Source organism: Eurypyga helias, unplaced genomic scaffold (genome assembly GCF_000690775.1).
Source record: "Eurypyga helias isolate BGI_N326 unplaced genomic scaffold, ASM69077v1 scaffold19159, whole genome shotgun sequence".
Classification (NCBI taxonomy): Eukaryota; Metazoa; Chordata; class Aves; order Eurypygiformes; family Eurypygidae; genus Eurypyga; species Eurypyga helias.
In genome coordinates, this window is record NW_010272924.1 from 1 (window position 1) to 12,346 (window position 12,346).

General features: G+C 39.3%; 1 protein-coding gene across 1 annotated transcript; it reads left to right on the plus strand.

Annotated features, from left to right (window-relative positions):
• Window positions 1-611: 611 nt before the first annotated feature.
• On the plus strand, window positions 612-11,757 carry LOC104503881 (chromosome unknown open reading frame, human C12orf4; the record flags this gene model as incomplete). The annotated part of the gene is made up of 8 exons (XM_010159306.1): window positions 612-679; window positions 1,359-1,458; window positions 1,553-1,674; window positions 4,260-4,366; window positions 5,104-5,301; window positions 8,715-8,843; window positions 9,928-9,996; window positions 11,555-11,757. Coding segments are annotated over exons 1-8 (996 nt in total), but the record flags the coding sequence as incomplete, so codon positions are not given.
• Window positions 11,758-12,346: the final 589 nt, after the last annotated feature.

A 12,346-nucleotide genomic window follows, 5' to 3' on the forward strand; every position in this document is an offset into this window, starting at 1 on the left:
TTTTTTTTTTTCTTCTGCTTAATCAAGTAGGGGTGCATGCTACTGGGTGTATACAACTCATAGGACGACGTGTCAACTTGTATTTGTCTGTGTAAGCCCTATTTTACATTCATGTTTACCTCTTTAAACTCATAATGCTTAGCTTTTATTTTCAGCAACTGAGGACAACGAGATAGTTGACCCTAACACCGTAGTCTGAGGTCCTAAGAGGAGTATAAGGCTTAATTTCCATGGTTCTGTGTGTGTTGTAAGTGGTGTAGCAACGTAGGATATCTAGAAAGTAAAATATATGAAAAGATGAACAAAAGACTTGAACCAACTTTAAATCGGAAATGGTGGTATTTGAAATTTAGGGAAGTCTGTGGGATCCCGATTTTTGAGTTTTCCAAGTAGGCTTGAATAGCTGCAGGTGGCTGCTTTGCCCACAAGAGGGAACACGTACGGTGTTCTAATCCGGGGATAAATGTTGCGAATACTGTGTTAGCAAACCTTCTTGCTGCTTATTGACTCTTGGCAAGTATGTGTACAGAAGAAGAGTTGTTAATCCTAAGAGCAGGAGTGTTGTAGAGCTCTGGTGTGATACAGGTAGGATAAATTCCACCAGAGGCAATATGCAGCTGCTTTTCATAATCGAGAAACTCCCTGTGTCGGTGGCAGCTGACACCTATCCCCGACCGGTGTAGGTGTTGTCCTGTTTACGTAGGAGCTGACCCTCACCTCAGATGTGTTTTGTGGATGTTCATTGCTAAATCTGTGCTAGTGAACATTGGTTCCTTGTTGAAGAAAGGGCTGAATGTGAAAGACGACGTAAAGCCAGGGATTAAGAAGACTAAGGGAGGATGAGGTATTGGATGAACTGATAACAGCAGGGCAGCCCTTCAGGTCCAGGTCCCCTTGTTGAATGTAGTTTGAGGTGGAAGCTCATCTGACTGTTAAAAATGGGTGTGTTTAGCTTACTTCCTGGTGTTTACCTGTCTGCATTAGCTTGTGGTTGGGGTGGGAGGAAAGCAAGGTATTGAGTAGGTCTATTTCAAAACTCTTCTAGTGGTAAGGATAGTACAGTGCTACGTTAGAGTATCTGGAGATGCTGTTGTACCTTCTTTTGGATGTGTGTGAGGGCACATTTTAAATGCATGAATGCCGATTCCAGAATGAGCAGATGGACAAAGTACGGTATGATGTGTTTTTCGTCTGTGTGTTCAGCTGTTTCTCTGCTTGTGGTGAGCCTTGACTGATACCAGCTAACTGATACAACCGATCATGGTATTGTAACTATATCGACAACAAAGGGTGTTCTTCTGCCAGTTTTTTTTTAAAAGTGGTGCTTGTTGAAAATCTTAAGTTTGCTTCCCTTTCAGACAAGGAGCAGAAATGGATAAGGTGATGCAGGAGCTAGGGAAATCACTAACGGACCAAGATGTAAATTCATTAGCGGCTCAGCATTTTGAATCTCAGCAGGTAAACTAACTTCAGTGAACCAGAATACATCTTGGAAATAATTGTCTTAAAACGAAAACCCAATCCTCTCAAATTATCGCTGTCATCTTGTTAGGATTTGGAGAACAAATGGACCAATGAATTAAAACAGTCTTCTGCTATCCAGAAGCAGGAATATCAGGAATGGGTGATAAAGCTTCATCAGGACCTAAAGAATCCCAACAACAGCTCCATCAGGTATGGAATTCTTGTGTGTTGCGTACTTCCATCTGTAATGATTGAGAGGACTTGCTTTTATATAATTTTTATTTCAGATTAGGTGTTTAATCAAACTCAAATTAAACCATCATAATTCAATATTTATAGTTTTAGGAGTTTCTTTACTGTGTAATATTATAACCTCTCTGTATCAGGAAGTTGCAATGTACTGAACTACAAATGTGCTGAACGGGGTTTCTTCCTGTTTTGCCCTTATTTACAGTGTCTGTCTTTAGCACTATTCCACAAGGCTTTCTGTTACCACTTAAGGATGTTCTGCAGAATAATTGTAGCTTAATAAATGGTGAGAGCTTCACAATTCTTTAATTAACAAGCCCCTCTCTGTGGTTGGGGTTTGTTGTTGTTTTATGTACACGTCATTGGACTCCTAAAAAAAGGGTAACAAACACTTGGGGTGAGAGTTGAATGTAAAGCTTTCTGATTGAGGAAATAACAGGGAAATCTGAATCTGTAACTTGGAGATCCTTATTTTTTGTCATTAGTAGCCAACACCTTGGCTAGTAGTGGAAAAATTGGAGTAAAACCTGATGCTTTCTCACGCCTCGTGAAGAGCCTGTTTGTGTGGATTTAGGTGGATGCAGTAAGGAGTTTTATGTGAAATGAAACACCTTTGAGCAAAGTGGATGCCAGTAATAAAACGAGGCAGTCATGGATCATAATGCACTAAATACTTCATCACCTTCTCTTAAGAGAGCTTCCTTTTGGGATAAGGAAGCAGAGTGTATGGAACACAAGGGAAGAAGGAGAGGAGGCGAGTTAGATTGGAAGATGATGCTGTATGTTTAGATTTCACACCACTTTCTTTAGGATTTTTTGATCTGTGAATTTGTTTTGTAAGTCTTTTGCACTTCTTGGGTTAGTCCCAGAATGCCCTAGGACTGCTCAGCTCACAAGCAAGCTGGCCTCTTTCTAAATTACTGGCCAGGTAAAACATCATTGCAGTAGAGACAGTCTGCTCAGGCTACAAGCCCAATCCTAAAATATTTTTTTCCAGAATTTTCATGTTAACTTTATTTCCATGAGGCCTTAAAGCTAGCGAATTTACAAAGGCTATTCATACTTACCAATGTGAACCTCTTCCCATGTTCTGGCCTTCTGCTGCTGTAAAATAAGACCAAGGGGGTGTTGCTTAGAAGGGAAACCTAGAAGAAATGGACTGCTGGAGGTCCAGAGGCAAGTACCTCAGAGTGGGGGTGCTTTGGCTTCATAATCTCAGATGCTTGTAACAGACGTGAAGGGATAGTATTTGAATCATTGCACTCACATAACACTGGCAGAAAGTGCTGAGGCCTGAAAACTGTAGGTCCCTAATGCGTTTGAAAGTAATGCACAGGAAGTTCATAGCAGGGCAACTAGAAAGTTAAAGAGAGGGAGAGAGAGAGAAAAACAGGTGTGTAACACACACATAGACATAAGATATGTGTGTTTATATATATATAAGCAGCTAGATGCATAAAGATATGGCTCTGGGGAGACCTTCCAGTACCCGAAGGGGCTACAAGGAAGCTGGGGGGGACTTTTTACAAGGGCCTGTAGTGACAGGACAAGGGGGAATGGGTTTAAATTGAAAGTGGGGAGGTTTAGATTAGATATCAGGAAGAAGTTCTTCTCGGAGAGGGTGGGGAGGCACTGGGACAGGTTGCCCAGAGAAGCTGTGGATGCCCCATCCCTGGAAGTGTCCAAGGCCAGGCTGGATGAGGCTTGGAGCAACCTGGTCTGGTGGAAGGTGTCCCTGCCCATGGCAGGGGGGTTGGAACTGTGTGGTCTTTAAGGTCTCTTCCAACCCAAACCATTCTATGATTCTACGTGTGTGTACATATATATTATTAATAGTATATCTCAGTTCTGCCTCGTTACTAGGCATTTGCAGTTACTGGAATTGCTTGCAAGCTTATCAAACTCTTTGAAAGGTTGGACACTTCGGAAACAAAGAAAGTTTTCGTTAACACTGAAACAAATTGGAGAGATGTTCATGTTCTTGCATTTGGCAGAAACAGTGCTAGTTATCACATACTACCAGACAGTTGAATTTAGGAAAAAAAATTAAAACTTTTATACCTGAAATATTTCCTGCTAGTTTGAACAGTGTGGAGTGTTTGATTTGACCTTTTTTTTTTAACATCCCATTTTGTGTTTGGGGAAAAAAGAAACGTTTTGTCTAGTAACTTCAGAAATAAGGTTTTGAGTATTACAAACAGGTTGAGAGGAATTCTTTTTTGGTTTTTTTACCCTTTTATTCATATGCTCTTACTATGTTATAACTAGCTATTGCGACTTATTTTTGTTTCTCTGTTTCAGCATACTTGACGAATGAGCTAGGTAATATAAGTGTAACAGTGGAGCCTGCTCTTCCTGCTGGCATGCACCTGGAGTATCGCATGCCAGAAGGGAAAAACCTCAGATCAGTGGAGGTCGCTTACATAGGTTTAGTCTCGTGGTTTCCACAGGGTAGCTGAGAAAACTTTTAGATAGCTTTCACAAAACATTGCTGGCCTTGAACAAAAACTAGGATAAACTTTTCTGTACGTTTCTCATTATTTCAGTGATGAAATTAAGGTTCAGCCCAGTCAACTGAGAGAATCTGTAGAAGGAAATGGAAGAATTTATGAAGAGCAAAGGCTGTTAGAAGAAAGTTTTACTATTCACTTGGGTAAGTAAAGCAAACATAAAAACCAAACACAAAACCAGATTCTAATAAATAATGTATCTAAGCCATGTATTTACGGTATTTAACTGTCAGTGTATATAATACATACAGTTTGTAATTGTTTTGTATTTGTTCTTTACATATGTAAGAGAAGTACAGAACGGTACAAACTGTATCAAACAATATCTAACTACCTGAAATATACTTGATGGAGAACTTCCTAGAAGCAGTTTTTTTATCTGCCCTAGCAAGGTAACCAGTGTAGAAAAGCACACAAAGATCAAAATACAGAGGTTAAAAATTATATTTTAACATTTTTTATGTTTGGTAAGAATATGTAGATACTAGATTTCATTGTCATGATCAATTAACAGAAAAACAGATACTTAACTCTTACTTTTTACTTCTACAACAGAAACTTCTTACGCTGTCTGTTTTGACTGCATTAGTGTTTCATCCATAGCTTTACAATGGGGAACAATGCTCATTTCAGGTATAGATAAGCCCTGCTTTGTGATAGCATGTGAAAATACTGCATTTTTACTTTTATGGTGTAAATTGCTGATGTGTACGTAAAACTAAATATATGGTTTAAGAACTTTTTTGAGTATTATTGATTATATTTCCCTTACAGATCTTTTTCACAAACTTAAGGTAGCACTTTGATCCCTTGCACTTTAATAACAACCAGGAGTTTTCTCTTTTACTGTACGTATTAAAATCACTTGTATTCCATGCAGGAGCTCAGCTGAAGACTATGCATAACTTGAGATTACTGAGAGCTGATATGCTGGATTTCTGTAAACATAAGCGCAATCATCGCAGTGGAGTAAAACTTCACAGACTCCAAACTGCAATGTCTCTCTATTCCACTTCTCTCTGTGGGCTGGTTTTATTGGTGGATAACCGTATCAGTTCATATAGTGGCATCAAAAGAGGTGAGTCCTCTAATGGTGGTAGCGAAAACAAATGTCACTTAAAAGCTTGTCTTCCCTCACAGAAAAATATTCCCTATAAAATAAAAATTTCCTGGAGATGCTAATGTTTTGGACATGGTATCGAAAAGGGTTACAGATGGAAAGAGAAAGACAAATAAGGATGGGGGGAGACAGTTGTGCCCAGACATGCTGTTTTCTCTCATCTCTTTCCTGGGTTTTGTGTTTGAGTAAGGAGCATGTTAGAGTGAACACTTCAGTGTTGATTTCATGCCCGAGACTGAGTTGTTGTAGGTGCTTCTAACTGCCTTGTGTCAGCTCAGCATACTGAAACCGTTCTATGATTCTGTTTGCACAGATGACAATGAAATACACTACAATTTTAAATTAATAAGTAAATGTGTAAAAATACCATGGGCTTTAGGTATGTCCAACACTGACTTTCATTAAAAATGAGCAATAGGAATATTCCTTGCCTACTCCTGGAAAGCTTGATTAGTAGCCATTGTAAGTGCTTGTCTTTTGAGTGACTGCACACAATGAAGGTGTGTTGTATCAAGGTTAACCAGGAAAGGTGTTCTACTCCTGTTCCAGTTTTGGTCACCGAGGCTTTCTCTGAACCACATTATTGACTTTGCCACCTTCCTCTTGAGGTTTAATATGAAAATATTTACACTGGAAATGTCTTTTTGACTAAAGTCACTATTACTTGTCATTATTCTAGCATGCCATAGGAAAAACATAATAGACTTTGGTGGTTGATATTCTCTGAAAACTGTGGAATCAGGCTTGTAGCAAAAAAGAAGTGTAGCAGCAAAAACTGCAGTTGCATTTGTGCTGTTTGTGTTTCCCAAGTTGCTTAATTCTGACAGTGTTATTTCATACTTGTACTCATTTTCAGTTACAGTTTGGGTTTTTTACTGCTTAAATATTTAAATTAATAACAAATAGAGGAGATCTATTTTTATGCTAAATCTTAGGTGACAGGAGAAGACAGGCTTCTAAGCAATAACATTAAACACCAAATTGCATCTTCTAGCCACCACTTAGATCTTGCAGCCACAGTAGGGGGGGAAATAAGGGAGTGTATCACAATCTGTAAAATTCTCAATAAATTGATTTCTTGGTCTTCAAAAGGGACCTTGGTGAACTTAGCTGTCGGCATGTTCCACAGCTGTCTGCACCACCATTCTCTTTTAAAATGTTGCAGAAATTAATGTGCCTCATGTCTTGGCTCCTCTCACCTAGTCGGATATATTACTTTAAACCATCAGTGAACATCTGGTTGTACTTAGACCCCCAAACCACTAGAGGTGGCAATAGAGGTTGGGTCACATTTCTTTAAATCCACTCTGTGGCGACAGTGGTAGCTTCTGGCAAAAGAGTAGCAATAAACACCTTTGAGAGGAGACTTTGCTCTTGAACTGTTAAAGGTGTTTGTTGCAAGAGCACTAGCCAGAACCAATTCTCTTCCTAAAAGGCTCTTTAAAAAATAAATATACTAGGGCATTCGAAGGCTCCTAAAATTGCTATATAGAAGACCTTTATTTAACATGCTGATGCTATTGTTTAAATAGAGAGGTGGTGGCTTGTGCAGTCAAAGTTTGTGGGTTACAGAAGTGCAGAAACAATTTTCTGCTTCTGTTTCAAAGCCAGGGAAAAGTACAAACCTAATAGCCTTTCTTTTGTGATGGGCTAGAAGCTCCCTCAAACCTCTGAGGCTTTTAAAGGTGGTTGGGGTGCAGGACCCTCATGAGCTTGCTGTTTATCCAAGCACTGAACATTGTTTTGAGCAGCACCAGTCACTCAGCAAGCATACCTGGAGGTATGAAGGCCTTCAACTTAGTTGGTTGATCTGGTTTGTTTAGCTCTGCCCTGAGGAAGCTTAGGAATGTTCTTGATTTAGTATATTTTCCTAGTTCTGTCGTGTCTGGCAAACATTTTGATGTTACATCTCTGCCAAATATGTTATCCAAAAATGGTTCCGTTTGTCTCAAAATTCAGGATGTATGTGAGGTATTTCCAAGACTGAAAACCATGACTGTAGAGTTTTCTGTATTTCTCACAATGTGTAAACAGCAACTAGCAAAATACGCCTCTGAAATCAGATTTGGACACAACTCTAGAAAACAGCCTTGAACAGAAAGTTGAACCGATTTGTGAACTGTCAACGTGCTAATTTCATTCAGGTTATTTTTTTCTAAGCTAGATGAATAGTTTCTTTATATTCTTTATGCATTGCCTAGCTCAAGTCTCTCGTATTAGGACTTTGTAGGGCTACTGTGACTCAGGTTTTGAGTAGGTGTAGCACAGTTAGGCAAAGGATAAACTAAAACTGAAATTAATTTAAATACATGAGATTTTTCGTTTGGTTCCCACAAAATGTCTTGTGACCTTGTCTTGGTAAACAAAGACAACACAATCTTTTGGAATATGAGCTGCTTCCTTCTTTGGTTTTGAATACCAGAATTTAATAAAGCCTTTTCAAAGAGATTATATGTTGGAGACTTCATGTAAAAAGATAACATGCATTGAGATTTTTCTCTCTACCCTGCCTGTGTCTGTCACAGCCTGTTTGCAGGAGTGCTCTCCAGCTAGGCAGTCAGAGTACATTAGGAACCTTAAGGAACACTAGAGCAGGTCCCTCAAAATGGGAAGTAAGTAGCAATTGTATAATATGGTCCAGTTCCCTGCTAATAGCTTGTTTTGGCTCCTGTTGACTTGCTTGGAGAGACAGCTGGGCATTAGGACAAGTAGCTTAGAATACCAGTCACAGAGGCAGTATGTTATGATCCTAATAATCAGTATAATATTTCCAAGTCTGACATAACACTTGCTTATCAGGAGAAGGAATTTGCAGCTCTTCTCAGCTGATGACACTTTTTTTCTTTAGCTTTCAGATCTGTGTTTTGAGAACAGAAGGAAAGAATTGTATCTGCAGCTTTCCAGATACACTGTTTATGAATTTCATTAATAGCTCGCATTTTTTCAAAACAAACTGAGGTGCTGTTGTTGCTGTTGGAAGCATCTGTCATGTATGTTTTAATGGAGTATCACAGATTGAAGGACTGTGATTTATAAAGTAGTTTTAAAGCACCGTTACATTAATGCACATACATTATTGCTGTTATTTTGGGTGGTTTCTTTTATCTGGGTGGTTTTCTTTGAAGAGCAACAACACTCAAGGGTTGGTTTGTTTTCCCCATCAAGCAATTCAATTATTTCCAAAAAATGGTTTTTCTCTGCCATGATTTTTTTAGTATTTGAAGAGGATTTAGTATTTAAAGAGTACAGCAGGACATAGTCTTGTAGGGAGGGCTTTGTAACTGGCCTTGCTCGAACAATAGAGCAGAATTACGTAATGCTGCTAAGCACAGCCTTATGACGTGTATCTTAATCTTATTTTGTTTTCCTAGATTTTGCAACCGTTTGCCAAGAATGCACAGATTTCCATTTTCCTGGAATTCAAGTACAGCTTGAAATTGTCCAGCAGGTTGTACTTAAGGCCAGAGCACAGCGTAGCAGTAAGTCGAAAAGACATCACGGTCAGTGACAACCAAAATTACTTTCCTTGAAATAGAATAGTGGTCAGCTGAATGTTTATGGTAACGGGCGAGTTGATTTCACTGTTCTTCAGTTACCTGATCTATGGAGTGGAATGTTTGTCGATAAACTCTGGGAAGTCTGCACGAAATTCTCTTCACAGGCAGCATGTCCATGTGATGTCTTTTTGCTGCTGTAACACAGACCTTACAGAAAGAAAACAAATATAAGTCCTTAGGTTCTGATCACACTTTAACAACGTGAGAAGTGCATGGGGCAGTTGTGCTTTCCTCTGCAGTTTAAACTGCCTGTAGCAACACGGACTTTATCTGACTCCTTTATTTCCATTTAAGTGTAAAGCATTAAAAATTGCAGAAGAGAAGTTACGACTCTTTCATGAACTCTAAAAACTAAATAATAAATTGACTAAATGTGTATACTTTTTAGTGCTGACCAAATCCTTGTGAATGGTTTACTTACAGTCATGTTTACAGATGGCTGTGAAACCTTCTGACCACGTGGTGTTAAGGCACTACTTGTACATCGTGAAACTCTCTTTTTCTTGTGAAGAACTACTTAAGTGATTAAAATACGACAGTAGCATGAATAGATTCGTAAGAGTATATAGAGAAACGAGTTTTCCTAGGAACCTGCTTATTGTAGTTGTGGAAAGTCTGTGAAAGCTGTGTTTATACTGCTGATCTATGTAAACATATTTAAAACTGTTCTTGTAATACTAGGAACAGCTTTGGTTTAGTTACATTATTTTAAAAGCAATAGCAAGGTACTTTGTGGTTCTGGGGGAAGTTTGGAAAGTTGAATATTATGTCTGAGAATATTGTGTTTTCTTTTGTCCAAATGAAGAGGTATGGGATGATGATGAAGTAAGACAGCTAATGATTTGAGATAGGATTCAGTTCAGTGTCTATTGAAGACAGCAAAATCGCTTCCTCTCCACCCCCCTGCTTTCTGGGGATTTTATGGTAAAAATTCAAGCGAGATATCATCACAGTACATCAAACGTTCATGCCAAAGTGTAATTAATAGATGATACGTTTAATATTTGCGCTATCTGTTCATTTACAGAAAATAAAAGTAGTGGAAATGAAGAGAAATTAAAGAGTATTGAACGAAACCAGTCAAATATTTTGCCGGGTGAGTTCTGTTGCATTTTTTCCCCCTCTTCTTAAAGCAAATTGTGTTTTATAGATGCACATTTTTAGCTCTAAAGGCAGAACATAAATTATAAACTAAACCTGAGTTGACCTCAATCAGAGGCCAAGGATGTTCTTGTGGCTAAGGCAGAGAACTGGGTGTCAGGACATCTGGTTTCGATTCCCAGCTTTGCCAACGGCATCATGTGACTCGGGGCAAATCACTTAACTTCTCTATGCCTAAAATTTCTTTTCAGAATTTGGAGGTGAAAAATCTCTGAGCATCTTGGGCAAAGGTGAAACTTAAACACTAGCAAGTTAATTTTCTTTTTGAAAATATATTTATGTGTCACTGTGACACAGCAAAGCATTTTACTTTGTTTTTTAACTAGAAAATGTACAAATTCATTCCACTCAGAGGAATGATCTTCTGAATATTTTGTGATTTGTAGTAAGGAAAGCTTCTGTGGAATTTGAAGATGAATACACAGTTGGAGGTGGGGAGGAGTAAAATCCATACAACCCAGGCTTGAATAAGAGGGCTTCTTAAAATTGTTTTCATGGTTGTCTGTCTGAGATCCTGTTCGTATAAATGGTTTATAAATCAACTTAGTTCCTTAACAGATAAGTCTGGGCGAATCTTGCTGCAGTGGCTTGTGTGTTACTGCTCCGAGGTGGTCAGCACTGGGGATTACTGCCTCCTTAGCAGTCATCAGAAGGGTCTACATACCCTTTCTTCAGCTGTCCCAGTACAAAGGTGGTATCTTCATGTCAGTGACCAGTGAGAGTGAGTTTGAGGAAAGGTGTCTATCTGACTGAAACAGCAGGGGTTTAGCATTCCTGTGTTTCTGTTGTCTCTAGTACAGACTTCTGATCTCCAGCGGAAAGGGGAGATGGAGAGACCTGCATTCCACTGCACCTTACTCTTTCTACCTTTGATAAATTAATACAAGCCTAAAAATACCCCCAACGAGATGTGTTGGTAACATTTTGCAAACAGCTGTGTAACTCATCTTCCCATTACTATGAACTATTTTAAATTCCAATGATCATTGACACCTTTGTCTTCCAGTACAAATCTCAGTTGTTACGTAACCCACTATCTTTTTCCACAGACTTTTTACATCCTTTCTTTCACCCCATCCATTTTTGGTACTTCCGCCTCCCACATCTGTCTGCAATTCAGTGCTTGCGTTATATATTTTGAGTATTACACTTCCTCTCTGTTGGTTTTTCTGTTTCGTGCTATATATAGATCGTATCCGCCTGTACTAGCACTGTTATGTCTTATTACACCAGGTGTCCGTGATGCCAGTGAAACCCATCAAAGCAGGAAGGTGAATGTAGGGTGAATGTTAAGCAATGATGTTCCAAGAGGTCTGAAATCAGTGGGTTTCTAACTTTATTTTTTTAATCTCATGGATGTGTTGTAATCTCTGTTGTATACTTGGATTTGCTTTTTGCCTTAACCAACCCTATGCTCCCATGGTACAACAGTTGTGTTGCAGTGCAGATCACTGCTGTGATACCTTGCCATCTTGTTTTTTGTTATTCTGCAGGAGAATTCTACATCACACGCCATTCAAACCTCTCTGAAATCCATGTTGCTTTTCACCTCTGTGTGGATGATAATATAAGGTCTGGTAACATAACTGCTCGGGATCCTGCAATCATGGGGCTCAGAAACATTCTCAAAGTTTGCTGCACACATGACATTACTACCATTAGTATTCCTCTCCTATTGGTGCATGACATGTCAGAAGTAAGTACATGTAAATACTTGGGGTTTTTTTGCCTTCCAGGATGCAACAAAAGTGATTTTTTGCAAAGCGTGGGTTTCGTGCTGATTTAAACTGAACGGGACGGTTTATCCCAGTCACGTGCTCCTGCCACATCATTGCGCTGGCACTCACAGCTATGGGGTGGCCCAAACTAAGGAACAGAACCAGTTAAAAACATTTCAGCCAGCTGAATTGCTCTGGTTTTTATTCCCACCCCTCTTTTGGAAACTTCACTTCCTTCATCCAACTCATTGCATGGTTACACATGATCGACGAAAGATGGGACTACACGCCTGGAAGTCTTCAGGCAACAGCTCTTGCTTAGAAACTATTCCGTGGGGGTTGCTGATGGGGTAGCGATAGCAGGGCCTCGGTTAGAAAACCTTAAAACAAAGGGTTGTGAGCAGCAGAACTAGCAGAGCTTGGTTCAGAGTTCTGTATCCATAAACACCACTCTTGATCAATTAAGCCTGACACAGCACCAACCAAACTTCACCTTTGCTCTGAGCTGTCTCCTTCACTGCCTTCTTCACTTGCATCCCTAATTTCTGTCCTGGTTTCTAATTCTCC